The sequence below is a fragment of the Chionomys nivalis genome, chromosome 11 (genome assembly GCF_950005125.1).
Source record: "Chionomys nivalis chromosome 11, mChiNiv1.1, whole genome shotgun sequence".
Taxonomy (NCBI): Eukaryota; Metazoa; Chordata; class Mammalia; order Rodentia; family Cricetidae; genus Chionomys; species Chionomys nivalis.
The window spans coordinates 7,216,010-7,236,805 of record NC_080096.1 but is presented as its reverse complement, the minus strand read 5'-3'; the positions used below and the strand labels follow the sequence as shown (position 1 = coordinate 7,236,805).

Sequence of the window (20,796 nt, the reverse complement as noted above, 5' to 3'; positions counted from 1 at the left end):
CTCCCGACAGGCCACGGGAGGAGGGGTGCCCGAGACCTGTAAAGCGGCTCTGGACTGCCCGCGATTTCCCAGTCTATCAGGTTGCACTTTGAGGAGGATGGCGCTGTCGCGGGGAGCCAGCGACCCGGACCCGGACCCGGACGATATCCGGCCTCTCAAGCCGTGTCTGCTGCGCCGCAACCACAATCGCGATCAGCACTGCGTGGCGGCCTCCTGCCTCGAGGAGCTGAGGCGCAAAGGTGGGCTGCTGAGGGGACCGGGAGGGGTCGGGAAGGTGACCCGGTCACCTAGGGACCCCAGCGGCCCACGTGGGTCCAGCGATTGACAGGGTTTTGGCGCTTTCATTTATCTCCAGTGTGAGGCTCTGTGCGGATCCAGGCTCACTGGCCTGATTCTGGATCCAACGGAGTCCAGCGTATTCTCTCTACTCTGGCTCACAGAGGCAGTCCTGGGGTCGCTGGCCGGGTCGGGACGGGTGTCCACAGTCAGTCAGTACCTGTCCCATTAAAAGGGAGCTGCAAGTACCTGCCCACTTGAGTTCATACAAGGAACGCGAGCTGACCCAGGTTCTGAGCCTGACTACAAGGCTGGACCTTGCACTTATCTTTGGAGCCTTAGTTTTTCAGCAGCGTAGTGGGTGCATTTCCAGCCTTGTGTCAAGGATTGTTGGAGCTCTCAAAGGAGATGTTATGTTAATATTCTTTACAAGCGTTATTATCCTACAGCAACAAATTGTGTAGCCAAAGAAGGTCTGCAGGGTTTCCATGGAAACTAGCCCAGGACCTGTAGTCATAGTGCATGCTGGGTGTGCAGCGCTTCCTCAGAGCCACTGAGACCCAGGAGCAGGGTTTGAGTTGGTGACCGAGATTCTGCCACATCAGTGTTTGCGTTTCACCCCTGGCACTAGGTTACTTCTGTTGCATCGGCTGGGTGTCCTTGGCACAGAGAACTGTGTTCTCTGCAGCTGAGCCTAAAGGAGACTGGCTGTCCTATTTTGGGGGATGACAGCATTGTAGAGGGCCTGTTGCCCGGCAATAATAAAAATGAAAAGCTATTGAGACAAGCTTCTGCCGCTGCTGTATTTTCCTTTGGTTAGAAGAGCCGTGAAGGACGTTAGCTACAAGCTATTGCATATAGCTGCAAGCAAGCAAGCAAGCAAGCAAGCACTTTTCTCTCTTTTCTGACACTGGATATGCAGAACTCAAGACTGTAGGGATATAGCCCCACCCATTAGGGGCGTGTTCGCCTCGGGCTAATGTTTACGGATAAATCTGCCCGGCGTGATCCCTGCAGCCCTTTTTCTTCTTTTGCTCCGCTGTGCTCCGCGGGAACCTGTGGTCCTGTAAGTCTATTTCCTTATTAAAGCTGTATATATCTATATAATCTGTCTGCATTCATTTGCGCCACCACACAAGACGAGCACTGAATAAGTGAACAAGAGTCAGTGTTACTTGTCCACAGGAAATTAGACCAGGTTCTGGGTAATGGCTCCGATGTCAGGGTGCAGAGAAGCTGCGGGAAACGTTTTCAGGAGCCACTCAGTTTGGGGTGCTGGAAAGATGGCTCAGCTGTTAAAAGCACTGGCTGCTCTTGCAGATCTGGGTTCAGTTCTAAGCCCCCACATGACAGTTTCCCACCATCTGTAACTCCAGTTCCAGGGCATCCAGCGCCCTCTTTTGGCCTCCTTGGGCACAAGACATGAATGTGGCCCATATACATACATACATTCAGAAGAAACATACATACAAAATCTAAAATAAAAATGCATCTCAACTGTGCCACTTACTGTGGGATTTTGAATAGGTTACCTAATCTCTCTGAGCATGGGTTCATTGTCTGTAAATTGGGACTAAGAATAGGGCCTCCTTACAGGATTCGTAGTTGACCTGACAAGCAGTTAGAATAGCACCGGGCATATGGTAAGTGTTGCATTGGTACTAAGAGTTATGGTTATGATTTATCTATTATTATCTTCCAGCAATTCTACCTAGCTCTTGGGGCACACACGAGAGTACCAAGAGGGGTGTAATTTCCTTGAGATGTTTGTCACCTGCCGAACATTCTATTTTCAGCTTGCGAAGTACTGGCCATTGATGAGTCCCTGACACCAGTCACCCTGGTCCTGGCAGAGGACGGTACAATAGTGGACGATGACGACTACTTCCATTGTCTCCCTTCCAATACCAAGTTTGTGGCATTGGCCTGTAATGAGAAGTGGACGTATAACAATTCGGGTAAGAACTTTGGGCCGAACAGCCAGTGCTGCTGTCACGATTCATTTGGCTTCACGGGCAAGCGGTTGCTGTTTGTCCGACTGTCTAAACACTTACACGGCCATGCTACCTGAGCCCCTCTGTGAACCAGGCACAGGGCTAAGGGTTGTAGACGAGTGAGACTGTGGCTCTGCCGTGTCTAGCCAGGTGACTGGGCAAATTACACAGCCTGCCAGGTCCTTATGGAAATGATAATTACAGTATCTGTCTGTCGCGACTGTGACAACCACAACCGAGTATGTCTCCAGACACTAGCCAAGGCCTCGTCTTCATGACTGCTCTTCTCTGGCACACAGGGGTTCAGTAGAGGTTAGTGATACCGTCATCATCACCACGGCAGATTCAAATTAACGCTCGCTCGTCCGAGAGCTAGAGAAGCGCCAGCAGCAGAGAGGTGGCGAAGCATCTGCGGGAAAAAACCATTGCTGCTACGCTGAGGAAATCACCCGTCAGCCGTAGCTTTATCAGACACCATTGTCCCCAGCCCTCGCCACCCCAGGACCAGTGCTGCTGGTCAGAGTCACGCACGAAAACAACTCAGCCAAGCATGGTGGCCGCCGCCTGGTGTCCCAGACCTTAGGAATCAGAGGCAGGCAGATCAGAAGTCCTAGGCTAACCTCCACGACACAGTGAATTCAAGCCTAGCTTGGGCTACATGAAACCCCAGCTCCCCAAAAAAGAACACACCCAAGCACAAAGACTAATCAAAGAGAGGTGTGGTCGGACCTTTGGCCCGTGTGTGACCGTACCGTAGGGCTAAGTGGCTGCTGCTTCCTTTTTTTTTCCTTTTGAGACAAGGTTATCTTTTCTTTTTCTTTTTCTTTTTTTTTTTTTTTTTTTTTGGTTTTTTGAAACAGGGTTTCTCTGTGGTTTTGGAGCCTGTCCTGGAACTAGCTCTTGTAGACCAGGCTGATCTCGAACTCACAGAGATCCGCCTGTCTCTGCCTCCCGAGTGCTGGGATTAAAGGCGTGCGCCACCACCGCCCGGCCGAGACAAGGTTTTCATCCGAAGATCAGGTTGGCTTCAGACTCACTGCAGTCCCCCTGCCTCAATATCCTAAGGGCTGGGATTAAAGATAATGTTAGCCACCACACTTAATGCAGAACAATTTCACACAGAAATAAGGGGGGACACAGAAGACAGAAGAGAGAACAAGGCCCGAGGAGGGGATTAGCTTTCCTGTGACATCCTGTGAAAAGGTGTCATGACATCATGACAGGCCGGAGGACATGCTTATTCTCCATGCAGCTGAGTGTTGGGGTTGAAGGCAAAGCAGCCCCTGAATTACTGACCTGACCGGAATTCTCTCTGTTTCAGATGGAGGAACAGCCTGGGTTTCCCAAGAGTCCTTTGATGCCGACGAAACAGACAGCGGAGCCGGGGTGAAGTGGAAGAATGTGGCCAGGCTGCTGAAAGAGGACCTGTCCAGCATCATCCTGCTCTCAGAAGAGGACCTCCAAGTGAGTCCCCTCCACAGCCCACAACGCTCCCTAGCCTCTGCTGTCCTGGTACCTTAGGTTCTGTGCTCCCACCTCTCCTGCTGTAGTAATTCCATTTTTTTTTTTTTGGCGGGGGGTGGGGGTGGGGGCTGGGGTTCAAGACAGGATTTCTTTATGTAACAGCCTTAACTGTCCTGGAACTCACTCTGTAGACCAGGCTGGCCTCGAACTCACAGAGATCTACCTGCCTCTGCTTCCCAAGTGCTGGGATTAAAGGTGTGTGCCACCACCTCCCGGCTCCTCTAGTCTTTTTCAAAATCTAGTATTTTATCTTTACACGTATGAGTGTTTTGTCTGCATGTTTGTCTATGCACCATTTACATGCCTGATGCCCTTGGGGACCAGAAGAAGGTGTCCCATCCCCTAGAACTGGAATTGCGAAGAGCCATGAATAACCAGGTCCGTGCCTAGAAACTCATCTTGGGTCTTCTGCAAGATCAGCGAGTGCTCTTAGCCTCAGAACTGTCTATCCAGTCTCTTGTCAACATTCAGTTTGCATCAGATTCATGAGTGAACTTTTTAAAATGTAAATTTCCAGGCCCGACCCTAGACTTATTCAAGAGAATACACAGAGTGGTATATAGGGAGTGGTGGGGACTACTATGTAGATTGGGAGATGATAAAGAAGTGACTTTCTTATTACTTTTTAAACTTACAAGTTTATTTTGAATAAATAAGATAAATTGTAACTGGAGGTTTCTCATCCTGCCTGGTCCTGCAACCGCTTTTAAAATAACCACTCTGAGGCTTAATATTAATCACAAACAGTTTAGTCTATTAGCTCAGGCTTATTATTAACTAGCTCTTACAACTTAAATTAAGTTGTATGTTTTACCATGAGGCGTGTGGCTCGTTATCTCACATCTTGCTTCTCTGGCAACTGCTGGCGTCTTCCTCACTCTGCCTTCTTTCTCCCTGACCCTCTGCTTGGATTTCCCGCCTGGTTATATTCTGTCTTGCCATAGGTCAAAGCAGCTTCCTTTGTTAATCAATGGTAATAAAACATATTTACAGCATACAGAGGGGCACCCCAACCAATAAATACATTCACATAGTTCAAAATCCAAGAGGTATAAAAAAATAAGCTGACCAGAAAAAAATAAATAAATAAACTGACATGGTGGCGCACACCTTTAATTTCAGGAGGCAGAGGCAGAAGGAGCTCTATGGGTTCAAGGCTAGCCTGGTCCATATAGTTCCAGGACTACAGAATGAGACCCTGACTTGAAAAAAAAAAGTAATAAAAAGATAATGTCCTCGGTAAGGGAAACAGAGGTGTTCATCCACTGCTGACCAGGTCAGCAGAGTGTGGTGAGTGTGTCCATAAAAAGGCTGGGCTCTCAGGGCTGAGGAGACAGCGAGAACAAAGATGAGTCCATCCTCAGCGGCCATAGGAAAACAGTCCCCTGTGATGGGGCACGCTGTGTCCCAGCACTGGAGAGGCAGGCGGGTGGTCCCTGGGGAGCTTGCTGGCTAGCCAGCCTCACCTGCCTGCTCGGAGAGAGACACAAGGGTGGATAGGACTAGAGGGACACTAGCCGAGGCTGTCATCCGTCCTCCGCATGCATGTATACACAGCAGCATGTACGCAGAAAGAAATGCTCTTATCACACGCTACAATACCATTGAGTCTTTTTTAAATTTAGCAGTGTCTGTGATGGGAGAGGCTGGCCTCTCGTGGCCGCGTGTGGAAGGAGGAGAATGACATAGTGGAGGCAGTCCTCCCCGTCCACCATTATGTGGGATTCGGGAATTGAACTCAGGTCCTCAGACTTGCACAGCAAGTGCTCCATGCTCTGAACCGTCTCGCCAGCCCAACATCAGTGAATTTTGAAAGCACTGTAGTAGGTGAAAGAAGCCAGACATAGGCCATATAATTTATCATTGCAGCATCTAAAGATTTTTTTTTTTTTTTTTGGTTTTTCGAGACAGGGTTTCTCTGTGGTTTTGGAGCCTGTCCTGGAACTAGCTCTTGTAGACCAGGCTGGCCTTGAACTCCCAGAGATCCGCCTGCCTCTGGGATTAAAGGCGTGTGCCACCACCGCCCGGCCGCATCTAAAGATTTTTATGTATTTACTTTATTTTGGTTGTTTTCTTTGGGACAAGCCTTGCTTTGAAGCCCTGGGTGACTTGGATCTTACTACATGGCTCAGTTTGGCCTCAAACTTGTAGTAAGTAATCTTGCTGCTTCTGCCTCCCAAGTGCTAGAACTTCAGATGTTGGCTCTGTGCTTACATTTATACGAATTTGCTAGAATTTGCAGTACCATGGAGATTAAAAGTCGATTAAGCTGAGGGTAGCAGTACTGGACGATATCCCAGCGCTTGGGAGATTGAGACAAAGGGACCATGAGAGTGTGGCCAGCCTGGGCTACACAGTAAGACCCTGACTTAAAAATAAATAAACAACAGTGGTGGCGCACGCCTTTAATCCCAGCACTCGGAAAGCAGAGGCAGGCGGATCTTTGTGAGTTCGAGACCAGCCTGGTCTACAAGAGCTAGTTCCAGGACAGGCTCCAAAACCACAGAGAAACCCTGTCTCGAAAAAACCAAAAAATAAATAAATAAACAAACAAACAAACAAGCTGGGCAGTGGTGGTGCTCGCCTTTAACCCAGCACTCAGGAGGTAGAGGAAGGAGATCTCTGAGTTCAAAGCCAGCATAGTCTACAGAGTGAGTTCCAGGACAGCCAGGGCTACACAGAGAAACCCTGTCTCAAAAAACCAAACCAAACCAAACCAAACAGAAGCAGACTCTTGGGTGGCGCGATGGCTCAGCAGTAAAAGTGCTTGCAGCACAGGCCTGACGACCTGAGTTCAGAGCCCCAGACCCCAGTAAAAAGCCACGCTACCTTCTTGTCTCCACATGCATAGACAAAAATAAATACATAAATATTCTTAAGAAACAGTGCCAGCAACTCGGCTTAGTGGGTAGAGGCATTCCCCACCAAGCTCAGGGGCCTCAGTTTCATTCCCGGAGCTCACAGGGTAGAAAGACTCAATTCCCCACTGTGCACACTAGCGTCTTCATGCCTCCGCTCACAGACACTGTATACACAGTGATAACAATAACAGATTTTAAAACCCTTTATATTGATTCATTGTGGAAACGGTCAGTTGCATCCTTTAGTTTCTGTGTTGGATTTTTTTTTTTTTGTTGGTAAGATTTAATGAGGGGTGTGTGCGCGCACATGTGTGCTAGGAGGGGGAGTGGCCTGTGTACGTGAGCACAGGTGCTGGTAGAGGCCAGAGATATGGATCCCCTGAAGTTGGAGCTACAGGAGGTTGTGAGCCACCCTGCATGGCTGCAGGGAACTGAACTCAGGTCTTCTGCATAAAGTGCTGAGCCATCTCTGCAGCCCATGGAGTTGAATTTTTTTTTTTTTTTTTTTTTTTTTTTTTGGTTTTTCGAGACAGGGTTTCTCTGTGGCTTTGGAGCCTGTCCTGGAACTAGCTCTGTAGACCAGGCTGGTCTCGAACTCACAGAGATCCGCCTGCCTCTGCCTCCCGAGTGCTGGGATTAAAGGCATGCGCCATCATCGCCCGGCTTGGAGTTGAATTTCTAAGTGGAGGCTTGTTTGTTTGAGGTAAGGTTTCTCTGTATAGCCCTAACTGTTCTGGAACTACTTCTGTAGACCAGGCTGTCCTCGAACTCGCAGAGATCCACCTGCTTCTGCCTCTGAGTATTAGGATTAAAGGTGTGTGCCAATTTTCCAGCCCTTAATTTTGTTTCTAACGACACCCCGATACATGATTCTCCCGTTTTCACACTAGAGTTTTGGAAAGGGGTGTGCCTGAGAGCTACCACACTCCCTTGAGGTTTCTCAGAGCCTTTATTGTCTGCCAGGTGCTCATTGACATCCCGTGTTCAGAACTGGCTCAGGAGCTTTGCCAAAGCTGTGCCACTGTCCAAAGGCTCCAGGACGCGCTCGAGGAGGCGCTTGACCAGAGAGAGGAGGCCCGCCAGTCCAAGCAGCTCCTAGAACTGTATCTCCGGGCTTTGGAGAAGGAGGGCGCCATCCTCTCCAACCAGGAAGGTAGGACTCCGCTACTCTGAGAGCGTGGAGAGTGGGGCCTTGTCTGCAGAGCAGCTCGATTCCCTGAAGACGACAGTCCCCTGGACGTGCGGCTTCTGTCACCCTGGCGGGTTCTTGCTTGGCTGAGTGACTGTGGGCTCACCACCTGCTGCTTTCCTCTGGTCTGCTCTGCAGAGCCCAAAGCCGCCCTTGGTGGAGATGTGGATGCAGTGGACACGGGCATCAACAAAGAGACGGCTTCCGAAGTGGCACTTACAAGCCGGATCCTCACTGTGCTGAAGGAGAAGCCTGCCCCAGAGCTGAGCTTATCTACTCAGGATTTGGAGGTGGGTAAGAACTAGGGGCCCTGACCTGCAGAGAATGACCTTCCCAGGAAGTGTACTGTGAAGGTGCAGAGGCATGTATCATGTATGTGGTTTCATGTACGTGGCATCATGTTCGTGGTTTCTCTCACCTCTGCAGGCTGACCCTTTTAACACATTTGCAAACATCTCAATCTAAATCCAAGTGGCTTTTTTCCCTTTTTTTTTTTTCAAGACAGGTTCTCAGTGTAGCCTTGGCTGTCCTGGAACTTGCTGTGTAGACCAGGCTGCCCTTGAACTCACATCGACCTGTCTCTCCCTCAAAAGTGATGGGATTAAAGGTGCCACCGCCACCCAGATCCGAGTGGCTTTTAAGAGAAAAGGGATCCTCAGGTCACCGAACATTAGTCTTTAGTTCAAGTTGACAATGACCTGACCTAGAGGAACTGCTGGGTTCGAGCTTCGGAGGTGGCTTCAAGATAGAGTCAAAAATCCCTACGTAGTGCACAGCCAGTACAGTAGTAGCACAGGAGGCAAACATGGGCTGGGGGTGACGATCAGCCCTTGGCGGACATTCACGGCTTGTGAATGTCGGTTTCATCCTCAGCACCATGGGGCGAGCAGGCAGTCTGTGGGGTCCGTCCTGTGCTGGCCACCTAGAGGGAGTCCCTTGGGGTGGGTGTTCTTGTCCCTGTGCACCGAGTGCCTCCCAATTCTAGGTAGAAGGAAAGGGAATGATAGCCACTCGAGCCTCGTTCAGCTTCCTGTTGGGCTTGAGCAATCGTGTGCTCTGAAAGGCGCATTGCCGTGCAATCGAGGCCAGCCTGAACCACAGTCCCGGACCCTGTCTCTAAAGAGAAGAAGAGCAAAAAGCGGGCACGCACCGCACAGGCAAGGGTCCCAGAAGCTGTGGGCTCAGTGGTTCTTATTCTCGCTGCAGCTGATCTCCAAGGAGGACCCCAGAGCCCTGGCTGTTGCCTTGAGTGGGGACATAAAGAAAGCAGAGACAGTCCAGCGGGCCTGCAGTGAGGAGCTCGCCCTGCGCCTGCAGCAAGTGCAGAGGTTGCGTTCCCTCAGGAATGTCTGGTGAGGAGGATCCACTGCCTGAGGAACAGCAGAGCCCCAAACGCGCCAGACAAGACCCGAAGCAGCTCCACCGGAAGCGCGCTTTGCTGAGGAAGCCCTTGGTTTTGTTAGCAGTGAACAACTTCCCTTCCCACTGTACTGCCTCCGGGCTGCTCGACCTCCTGCCTTCCAGGATGCTTTCCTCCAGAAAGGCCACCCCGGTCCGCACACGTCCTTCTACGTAGGGGAAGCCCCCCAGCCAATCACCTTGCTTGTAGGGCGTGGTCCCCTGAGGATATTTCTTACTAATAAATATTCCTGGTGCTCCCTGCCTTCCCTTCTGCTTTCCTGTTCTCTGCGGGAACCTCTTATTATTTCATTATTAAATATTACTGAATATCTTTTCATTATTAAAGCCTAATATATTATAATTTCTGTCTGCCGTTCATTTACGCCGGTATACTTCTACCTCCTCTCAGCGTACTTAGATCTTCATTTTTGTTTCTTGTATGTGTATGAGTATTTTGCTCGCATGTATGTCCATGTACCATGTGTGTATCTTGAGTCCACAAAGGCCAGAAGAGGGTGTCAGGTCCCCTGGAACTGGAGTTACAGACTCTGGGTACTCTGGAAGAGTAGCCACTTCATTTAGCCCCTGGGCCAACTCTCCAGCTCCCAGAATGTGTGTTCAGCCTTAGGTGCCAAGTAAAAGTATTGTCCAAGGCTGTGAAAATCTCTCCTCCTTTGGACTCAATGTCCTTATTCAACAACTTGAACAGTAGAGTTTTAGACACAGATAAGGAAAGAAAAGACTAATGCAGGGATCGTGGCCATGAACTTGCTTCTCAAGCTAATGAGTGTGGCTGCTGTTTGTTTAAAGGCATATTCTGAATCTGCAGCCCCCAGGGACGTGGAGTCTAAGCCACCATCTCTGGTACCTAACTCAGGGCTGCGGAGCTGTCGCCACTGCAAAACTCCGTTCCATTTTCTAATGTGCTCTGCCTGCAGGGGTTCCAAAGCGCCATTAAGTGATTCTCGCATGCTCTGTGGGTCACCGTCTCCGCAGAGCACAGCACTTCTGGCTTTCTCTCCCGTATCTGCTCAGGTTTCTGCAACTTCGCAGCCTAAGTGCTGGCTGCTTTCAGGGAAAGGACGCTCAGTTTGGGGGCATTTGAATTATGTATTCTGGGAAGAAAACAGCACTGTCAGCCAGGCAGTGGTGGCGCACACCTTTAATCCCAGCACTCGGAGGGCCGAGGCAGGTGGATCTTTGTGGGTTCGAGGCCAGCCTGGTCTAGGAGCGAGTTCCAGGACAGGCTCCAAACTACTACATAGGGAAATCCTGTCTCAAAAAAACAAAGCCAAAATAAAACAAACAAAACTAGTGCTGTTGAGAGACACATGCCTCAGTTACTTTTCATTTTGTGTGTGTGTGTGTAGGTTCTGGGTGCTGGGGATTGAACTAGGGCTTCATACATGCTGAGCATGTTCCCCTAATGACCCATCCCTCAGTACTGACCAGTTAAGCAAAGAAATATAGCATTAAGTCTTGGGGTGAAGGTGGGGTACAGAAAACAGATAGAATTGCTTCCTTGCCTATAGCAGGAGTCATGTCCACCAGCCCCTTTTACATCTCAGTGCCTTACACGTCAGTTCCTGTGTCAGCTCCCAGCATCTCTGTGACTGTGATGCCGCTCGGTCCTTCAATAAAGCCGCTGCTGATGCTGCCTCTCGGTCCTTCCTGTCACTTGTTCAGAAACACCAGTCCCTTCTGAGTGTAAAGTACACAAACACTAAGGGAAATGCCTTCCGATAAAATAGTGTGTGTGCCGCTGTCTGCGTGTGAGCGCATGCACAGCCAGCTGTCGGGTCACTGATGACCGTGGGTTCTCAGAGGCAGGCTGGCAGAGTGAGTGGGCTGTGAGCCCTAACAGCAGTCCTGGCAGTGCCATTTCCCCAGTGAGGTTCTGCACAGAGTAACATCTGTGCTTAGGCTTCGTGCTAAATGTGTAGGTTCCTAGAAGTCCAGGTTATATCAGAACTAAGAATACTAACAACATTAATAATCTCAGCACTCGGGACCTCTGAGTTTGAGGCCAGGCTGGTCTACAGCGTGAATTCCAAGCCAGCCAAGGTTACAGAGGAAGACCCAGTCTCAAAAAATATGAGAGAATTTCAAACTAGAATCAGGTTTGGGGCTAAAATAATTTGGTCCAAGAGTTTGCTTTGGGTTATTTACCTGTTCTGGGGATGGTCTTTCTTTCCTACCACGTGGGCCCTGACGACTGAACTCAGTTCTTCAGACCTGGAAGGGGTAAGCGCCCTTATCCGCCGAGCCAGCTTGCCAGACATGGAACAGATTCTATCCGTGTGGATGATCAGCATGATTGAGTCTTGCAGGAAGCCAGGTACCATGTTATGGTGCACCTGTTACCCACTGCTTCAGAGGCTGAGGCAGGGGGATCATTTGAGGCCAGCCTGGGCAAAATCATCTCAGACAGGAAAGTAGTACTATGGGACATGGAACAATTCTTTGCATTCTGTACAATTTTAAAGATTTACTTATTAAAATGTTTAGATTGACTTAAAGTGGAGGAGTGTTTGGTTGCATGAGTGGCTGTGTACCACAGGTATGTCTGGTGTCCCTGGGGATCAGAAGAGGGCACTGGATACCCCGGAACTGGAGTTATGGATGATTGTGAGCTGCCATGTGGGTACTGAGAGCCTCAAACTCAGGTCCTCTTCGAGAGCAACTAGTGCTCTTAACTGACCACTGAGCCGTCTCTCCAGCCCCCTCCCCCATTCTTAAAAATTGTATGTGTGTGTGAGATTTGAAATGGATGCAGGCATTGTGGGTACCAGGGCACACACGCGAGTCCGAGAGACGAAGTCACCAGGCTCTCTCGCTCTGCACCTTTGCCACTGGGTCATCTGCTCAGGACACTGGGCGTTAAATCCCCAAGGCTGCAGAGGTTACATAAAATGCCACGTGACCTAGAGAGAAGGTGGGATCCCTTTCACACCCCAGCATCAGGAGGTGTGAGGCAGGAACATCATCAGCACTGTCAGTGAGTCTAGGGAAGCCCTGCCCCAAGATGGGCTGAGAGCAGCTGGAGAGCACAAGCTCACCCCACCATCCCCTTCCCACTCCACCTCCATGGCACCTGACCCGCAAGGGAAATGCAGCCGCTTGCCAGTGTGCTAGAGAGGCTGAGTGAGGCCGGCCTGTGGTGTGCTAGAGAGAGCTGCTGAGTGAGGCCTGCCTGTCAGGTAGGAGAAAAGAATGTCGAGGCCACGCGGGGACTAATGACCTCTCCATTAACCTTACTGCGCTCTTTCGACTCCGGTCCAAATGTCAGTCTCCGCTAGGCAATTGGCTTTGACAGGAGCCCTGCTAATCACCACTTACTAACCTTTAATTTCCAGATAAAAGCAAGAGAAGAAAATGAGTGGATTTTTCATTTTCCAGAGAGAAAGGGCTAATGGTCGTCTCTGAAATATATATATATATATATATATATATATATATATATATATATATATCATTCATTACAAGAGTTATTACCAGGTCCTTACTCGACTATCTAGCCATTCAGTTCCTAATTGGCTATGCATCTTGCTTCTTCAGATTTGTCTATTATATTTTATTTGTAGGGTTTTATACATTTGGTGTTTTGGCTGGATCTTATACTATAGTTTTGCTTGTTTATTTATTTATTTATTTATTTATTTATTTTTGGTTTTTCGAGACAGGGTTTCTCTGTGACCTTGGAGCCTGTCCTGGAACTAGCTCTGTAGACCAGGCTGGTCTTGAACTCACAGAGATCCGCCTGCCTCTGCCTCCCAAGTGCTGGGATTAAAGGCGTGCGCCACCACCGCCCGGCTCTTGTTTGTTTGTTTTTTTTTTTTTTTTTTTTTTTTTGGTTTTTCGAGACAGGGTTTCTCTGTAGCTTTGGTGCCCGTCCCGGAACTAGCTCTTGTAGACCAGACTGGCCTCGAACTCCCAGAGATCCACCTGCCTCTGCCTCCCGAGTGCTGGGATTAAAGGCGGGCGCCACCACCGCCCGGCTTTGTTTGTTTATTTTTATTTTGTTTTTTTGATTATTTTTTTTAATAGTTTTTTTTTTTTCTTCAAGAAAGAGTTTCTCTGTGTAGCAGAGCCCTGGCTGTCCTGGAACTAGCTCTGTAGACCAGGCTGGCCTCAAATTCACAGAGATCCGCCTGCCTCTGCCTCCCGAGTGCTGGGATTAAAGTATGCACCACTGTGCTGGCTTTCTGCTGTGTTTTTATTAGTTTTCTTTTACATCTTTTCTGAAGTTTTAATTATGCACACGCACACACACACATACACACACACGCCCTCGGAGGTCAGAGTCATCAGATTCCTGGAGATGGTTACAGGCAGTGTGTGAGCTACCTGATGTGCTACTAGGAACTGACTGAACTCACTCTGTAGACCAGGCTGGCCTCGAACTCACAAAGATCTGCCTGCCTCTGCCTCCCGAATGCTGGGATTTAAGGCGTGTGCCACCACCGCCTGGCTCCTACCTGTGGTTTTTAAGAAACTTGGGGCTAGATATGGTGCTGTTCAGGCCTTTAATCCCAGCACTTGGGAGGCAGAGGCAGATACATCTCTGAGTCTGAGGCCAGCCTGGTCTACACAGCAAGTTCCAGAACACTCAGAGCTACACAGAGAAACCCTGTCTTGAAAAACAACAACAACAATACTGGCTCTTTCAGAGGACTTGGATTGGATTCCTGGCACCACATGGTGGCTCACAAGTGTCCATAACTCCAGTTCCACAGGTGTTACCTCTTCTGGCTCCAGCCAGACACATGGTGCATAGACACACATGCAGGCAAAACACCCATAGATAAAATAACCACCGCCCCCCCCCCCCACACACACACAAAGTTGAATTGAATTTACAGTTCCCGATGGTTAAGTCCATGATGAGAGCAAGGCACTGACAACAGGGAGCACACGTCTCGGACCACAGGCAGAGCAGATAACGTCCTTGTCCTCTGAAACATCACCCCTCAGGTGACGTATTTCCCCTGATCCTCCTCAAACATCCGCCAGCTGGGGACCAAGCATCCAAATGCCTGGGACTTACGGGGACATCTTCAAACCAGCACAGTGACATGAGATGCGGTCTCAGAAAGAAGTCATAAATAATGGGTCGCTTGGCTGCTCTTGCTTCTTCCCCACCTAAAAAGAGAGTGTCTCTTTTGTCAAATAACTAGATGCTTTCTTTCCTGGTTTGTTCCCATGGAAGCTACTGATTAAGATGTGCAAGGTGTGTCCCTTGAGTTTCCTGGGCCAAGCAAGGCTCCAAAGCCTGGCGTCCTCTGCTGTTATCCCAAAATACAAATCCTGTGGAGGAAGTCAAATAACCAGTGATAAACTCTGGGTTAGAGTGGACGAATCAGCTGACCAGGTCTTGTGACACTGGCCATATCCTGACTGCACCAGCTACAGCAAGGCATGCTCTAAACTGGTGTGGGGGCACTCAGAATGCAGAAGCAGGTGGATCTCTGAGCTTGAGGCCAACCTGGTCTACACAGTGAGTTCCAGGATAGCCAGGACTACATAGGCCCTGTCTCCAAAACACAAAAACAAGAACAAGTGTGCTCTGGGGCTGGAGAGATGGCCCAGAGGATAAGAGCACTGGCTGTTCTTCCTGAGGTCCTGAGTTCAATTCCCAGCAACCACATGGTGGCTCACAACCATCTATAATGAGATCTAGTGCCCTCTTCTGGTGGGCAGGCAGAACACCATATAAAATAAATAAATCTTTTGTTTTTGTTTTTCAAGACAGGGTTTCTCTGTAGTTTTGCAGTCTGTCCTGGAACTCGCTCTGTAGACCAGGCTGGCCTTTAATTCACAGAAATCTGCTGGTCTCCTGAGTACTAGAATTAAAGCCATGCACCAACACCACCCAGTAAATAATCTTTTTAAAAAGGAAACAGTATACCTAAATCCTGATGCAGGAAGTTACCTCTTTACCCTTTACAGTTTTTTTTCATTTATTTGTGTGTGTATAGCATAGATGTGTGTAGGTCCAGGTGTAACAACCCATGTGGGCACATGAGAAGCCAGAGGTTGATGGGCTGTCTTCCTTTCCCTCTCAAGCTCATTCGTGACAGTGTAGACAGAAGTTTCTATTCCACCTGGGCCTGCAGCTGTCCAATCCCAAAGAAACACACAGAGACTTATATTAATTATAAACTGTTTGGCTTATTAGTTCAGGCTTATTATTAACTAGCTCTTAACAACTAAAATTAACCCATAATTCTTGTCTATGTTTAGCCACATGGCTTGGTACTTTTTATGAGTAAGGCATTCTCATCTTGCTTCCTCTGCATTTGGGTGGTGACTGCAGACTGAGCCTTTACTCTTCCCAGAATTCCCCTAGTCTGGATGCCTCACCTATACTTCCTGCCTGGCTACTGGCCAATCAGCATTCCATTAAACCAATACACGTGGCAAATCTTTACCGGGTACAAGAGCATGATCCCACAGCAAGACAGAGTCTCTCACGGAACCTGAAGCTGGCCATTTCAGGCACATGGGTTAGTCACTGAACTCACAGGGTCTGCTTCTGACCCCAACACTGGAGTCAGCTCACAAGTGGACATTACATGTCCTGGCTTTCTTTCCATGAGTGCCAGGGACCCAAACTCAGGTCCTCATGAGCATATGGATCCATCCTCAAGGTTTTGTTTTGTTTTGTTTTCTGAGACAGGGTTTCTTTGTAGTTTTGGAGTCTGTCCTAGAACTCATTCTGTAGACCAGGCTGATATTGAAGTCACAGATCTGCCTGCCTCTGCCTCCCAAGTGCTGAGGTTAAAAGCGAGCACCACCACTGCCTGGCACAGCAGCTCTTACAAGGAAAACTTTTAATCGGGGTGGCTCACTTACAGTTTTCAGAGGTTTAGTCCATTATCATCATGGCAGCACGCAGGTAGACACGGTGCTGGAGGAGTGGCTTAGAGTCCTGCATCTTGCAGGCCACAAGAAGTTAACTGAGACACTGGATGGTGTCCTGAGCATGGAAAACCTCAAAGCCCACCCCTACAGTGACACATTCCTCCAAGGCCACACCCACTCCAACAGAACCACACCTCCTAAGAGTGCCACCCCCTGTGAGCATATCAAAGCCAAATACCTGCAAACCGCAGTCTAACACAGCTAAGGCCAACAACAAAGTCCTGAACTTAGGTAGCCTGAACCAACAGACTGCCCGGCAGGATCATTAGCTTTATTGTCTTCCAAGGGGGCATAGCTAAGGTAAATTCACAGCCTCAAGGACAGTGCAGAGAAGACTCCAGGTGAATTTAAAGCACTAGTACACCTCTGTTCTAGAAAAAAATTTCCAAGACCAGTTTCTGGAGCCTCTCTGGCCTTTCAGCCGGACATCGGCCACCAATACACGGACCCAGCACTGGTCCCTAGGCTGCTGTGCAAAAGTGAGATACGGCTCCATCCATCACCATGTTGCCGTACTCAGCTAGTAATTACGGCCGGCCAGGCTCAGCTCTGAGGAGCACAGAGCCAAGTCAGCAGTCACAGTTGGAGTCCGCTCCCTGGCGTCCAGAGAAGAGGATGAAGCTCATCCCGGTGAGCCAGCCCTGGGCTTTTCCCCCCTTTTAGGTCCAACTCTCAGAAACTGACGTAATTCTAGATGCAGAACTGTATGCTTTGTGGTTCACACCTAGGCAGTTGTGTCCCAGCCTCTCGCCACACACTGAAAGATCCACCCACTGCAGTGGCCTTCAGCCACAAGACTGATCCTGAACTCACAACAACCCACCTGTCTCAATCTCCTGAGGGCAGCAATCACCGCCCTGAACCACCACACCCAACCTACCACAGTCTTGGTAGTCTGCAAGACAACTCAGTGATGAAAGGCGATTGCTCCCAAGCCTGAGAACCCTGGTTTGATCCCTGGAAGCAACACAGTGGACTAGAGAACTGTTGTCTGCAGCCGTGCTGACGCCACGTGCGCAGTGACCAAAAGTTTAGCATCTCAAGCCTTCACACTTGGTGTTTCTCTTAATGACTGTGGCTCAACAGTTCAAGTGTGTAGGACCGGAAAGGATTTCAGGGCTATGGGAGAGAATTAAAACATGCTAAACTTGGGAACAGTGATTTCTCTCCTGCTTCCTGGGGAAGACCAAAATCCTGCTTAGTTGGGAGGTCAGTGCTGCTCGCTGTCAGATCACAGACACGGAATGGCCTCTCATCTGTTACTCACTGGAAACTAAAATGAAAAGCTGCCGTGACAATTGTGCATTAAGTGTGTGTTAAGTTTCAAGCCTGGGACAAGCAGCTGAGGTGTCTAACTCATCAAAGCCGATCTGGCTGCCAGGTTCTCCCAGCATCCCTCAGTCCCTACCTGTTACAGTGTATGGCTGGCACACCTGCCCTCTGCCCTGAACTCTTCAGCCTAGGGGCTGGGTTGCCCTTCCCCAGAGGCTCTTCCTATATAATCCAGGCATTTTGGTAACCTCCCCTTTTACCTTCGGCCTCCTGGCTGCTGCACCTGCTTCCCCCTCACTCCCCATCTCTTCACATGGCCCAGCTCAGCCTGGTCACGTCACTCTGGACTCTCCCAGATGTTCCTGCCTCTGGTAGGCTCTTGCTTTTATCTACGGTAAACGTTCTTCACCACACCTAGGAGCAGTCATGGCCTCCCCCCCTTTCTCTCATTCATCATGGATACTGGATTTTGGGGGTACCTGTCTCAGAAGTCAAGGCAAGCCAGGCAATGTGGTACACACCCCAAGTCCCAGCACATGAGAGGCAGAAAGAGGCGGCTCAGTGTGCACTGGAGGCCAGCCTGGTCTGCACACCAAGGCGCGGGCCAGCCACGGCTAAACCATGACTCCCCGTCTCCAAATGGCTGGATGGGGCAGCGCTGCTCAGTGTGATGCTTTTGTTAGATGTCTTTTCTCACAAAGTAAAACTGAAGCTACAGACAGGGAAATGTAACAAATTAATATTTCTAATTAGAACTGCTGCAGAGCGAATTTGAATATAACTTTTATAAGCATGTCAGCATGGTGTCAGCTTAACAGCACAACATTAGTTTCAAAATTAATTTTAGCTAAACTATGAGGAATAACCAGGGTGCTGGTTGAGCTGTGTTGCTCACTGGCTTGTGAACTTCAGTGCTGAGGAGCAGGGGAGACCCTATGGCTGTGGGCACACACTCTGCCTCAGGCCCGGGGAGACTTTAGACAACTCATATTAAAACAGACTGGAATAGAGCTGGCTGCAATGATGCATCTGTAATCCCAGCACTCAAGAGATGAAGACAGGCTGTGAGTTCAAGACCAAGTGGGCTATATGTGAGACCCAATCTCCAAAAGCCAAAAATAAACTGAAGGCGCTGTTTGGAACTCTTAAAAATGCTACCTTGAGCCCTTGAGGGGTAGAGGCAGGAGGATCATTTCAAGGTCATTCTTGGCTACACTGGAAGTTTGAAATTAGCTTGAGCTTACACAGACCTTGTTGAAAAAATTGTGTGCTGTGTATACACACACACACACAAACAATTTTAGCTGTTTTCAGTTGAGAGAAGAGCCCTCTCTTCCAGCACCAGGATGGAAGCCCAGTGTTCCTGCTGGATACACTCTGGCAAGCACCACCAAATTTTGAGTTGGAGGGTTCCCTATGGGTTTCCAGTTCCTTATTTCACCTATATTTGTAGTGGCCATTACTGAAATTTAGTAATTTTCACATGGCCTGTGAAGAAAAGTTGACTTAAGAAAGCTCCATGCTGCCCGACACTCTTTATTCAGACTATGGGTGCATTTCCAGGGGTGGCCAGGGCGGGGTTACTTGCAAGAGGAGAAGGTTTTCCAGAAGAAGTTCTTGCAGGGCATTTTATCCCGGCGCGGGGGCTGCTGGAGAGGTGGGCTTTCCTGTCGCCTAGACACCTCGCTGGTATCCCCTCCGATGAGGGCGCTGGAGCTGGCTTGGGAGATCCACCCGTGCCACCAGGCAAGGAAAGTCAGGAGGCTGGCGCTCTTCCCTTCTGCAGCTTCCTGTGTTTTCAGAGAAGCAAGGACAAGGCAGAGTGAAGTAAGCCCTGGACACAGTCAGCCTCAGGAGAGCCCGCCGCTCCCTCCCAGGCTTCCTCCCAGATGGCAAGCTTCTCCTTAACAAACCACACTTCCTTCAAAGGCTGCATCTGGAGAATCCTAGAAGAAACTGCTCTGCAGAGGGAAACAAATAATTTTTTTTTTTTTTTGCTAATTTTCCCAGCCATGGTAGCACAGGTCTTCCTCAGCACTTGTGGGCAAAGGAAGCTGGATTAGTGTGAGTTTGAGGCTAGCCAGAGCTAGAGTGAGACCTTGTCTCAAAATATCGATGAGTGAATTGCTGACCTCTCCCTTCTAACACTCTTTGCTGAGGTCCTTAGCTCTGAGAGAGCTGCCCAGGTGACTGACTGGCACAGACACCCGGGGCAGGCAGGTTCATTAACTTGCTACTGTTTTCAGACACCCTGCTGGGTGTTCGGAGACCTGAAGAGACAGAGAGGCTAAGGTCTGGTCTTTCAAACTCCCTGGGAAATGTCTAGGAGTATTCTGATGATAAACGACCCACAGGAAACTCAGCTGGTAATTTCAAAGAAAAATCCGTTTCTAATGGTCAACTTTATGTACTCTTTCTTGGAACTTTTTCAAAATTGAAAAAAAGAACGAGAAAGTAAATCATTTGATGAAATTAGGAATTTATATCGTAGAGAAAGGGATGGCAGGAATTAATGTGAGCGAGCGTAAATTAAGGCTCTTGCCGTCCGTGCGACCACACTGGCAGGAGCTGGCCCACAAGCTCACGCTGACAGAAGTCAAAGCGGACACCAGCAGAGAGGAAGGAGCCCCTGAACAGACACAGGCCAGGACAAGTGAGGGCAAGGGAGACCCGTGGTCTGAATGGTACACTGTAGCATCCTGGGGTCACACACACGTGTGTACACATACACACACACACACCACACACACACGGCAACTCACTGGGTGGGGGCTGTACTCACCCCGTTGTCCTGGCTGATGGGACCACGCTCCAGCGGAAGGGCAGTGGCCACAGCCCCCCCCCGCAGCAGCAGCAGCCCGAAGGCCGACAGCCACTGGCCTCTGGCTCGGCAGCCACACATCCTCTTGGGCTGTCTGCAGGTCAGTGCGCTGCGGATGGGGTCTTTCTCTGGAGCCCTGGTATTTTAAGCTCCCGTGCCAGCTGTTTTGGGGCCTGCACACGTCCACTGAAAACTTGCATGCCTCTCCACTCGTGCCGTGACGCACAAGCCGGAGCAATCAGTTCTCACAGAAACATTCGTGAGGTTGGATTTAGCCCCTTAATTAAAGACTCAGGACTTTTCCTGTGCCAGTGTGGATTGGCTCTCATTTTAGAACACGTGAGTGTGCATTTGCTGTGAGGAAGTTCGGTTTCCTTGTAATTGAGCCTGTAGCAAGCAGGAAGCCATCAGGACAAAGTCGAGCGATTTAACAGAATAGGAAATTAGGCTTGGGGAAAGAGCTTCAAACATGGGATCTTACCCATAAAAAAGCAAAGCTGAGGAAGGAGATGCTGCTCAGCACAGCACGGCATG

At 49.4% G+C, this 20,796-nt stretch overlaps 2 protein-coding genes across 2 annotated transcripts; one reads left to right on the top strand and one right to left on the bottom strand.

The window, feature by feature from the left end:
* Positions 1–9,600, top strand: Dffa (DNA fragmentation factor subunit alpha). The gene is given in 7 exon segments (XM_057784571.1): positions 1–239; positions 2,073–2,234; positions 3,592–3,734; positions 7,619–7,808; positions 7,983–8,134; positions 9,051–9,187; positions 9,189–9,600. Coding segments are annotated over 7 exon segments (1,158 nt in total). The 5' UTR covers positions 1–97; the 3' UTR covers positions 9,421–9,600.
* A 9,398-nt stretch (positions 9,601–18,998) lies between these two features.
* Cort (cortistatin) lies at positions 18,999–20,505 on the bottom strand. Its single transcript, XM_057785195.1, has 2 exons — positions 20,224–20,505; positions 18,999–19,231 (listed from the first exon to the last, which is right to left on the bottom strand). The coding sequence occupies exons 1-2, from the start codon at positions 20,341–20,343 to the stop codon at positions 19,022–19,024; spliced, it is 330 nt and encodes a 109-aa protein (XP_057641178.1). The 5' UTR covers positions 20,344–20,505; the 3' UTR covers positions 18,999–19,021.
* Positions 20,506–20,796: the final 291 nt, after the last annotated feature.

Bases quoted from the DNA above. Each gene is read 5' to 3' on its own strand.
- Cort (XM_057785195.1), bottom strand. From the start codon at position 20,343: ATGTGTGGCTGCCGAGCCAGAGGCCAGTGGCTGTCGGCCTTCGGGCTG. The intron at 19,232-20,223 runs GTGAGTACAGCC...CTGAAAACACAG, and splicing joins CCATCAGCCAGGACAACGGG to GAAGCTGCAGAAGGGAAGAG.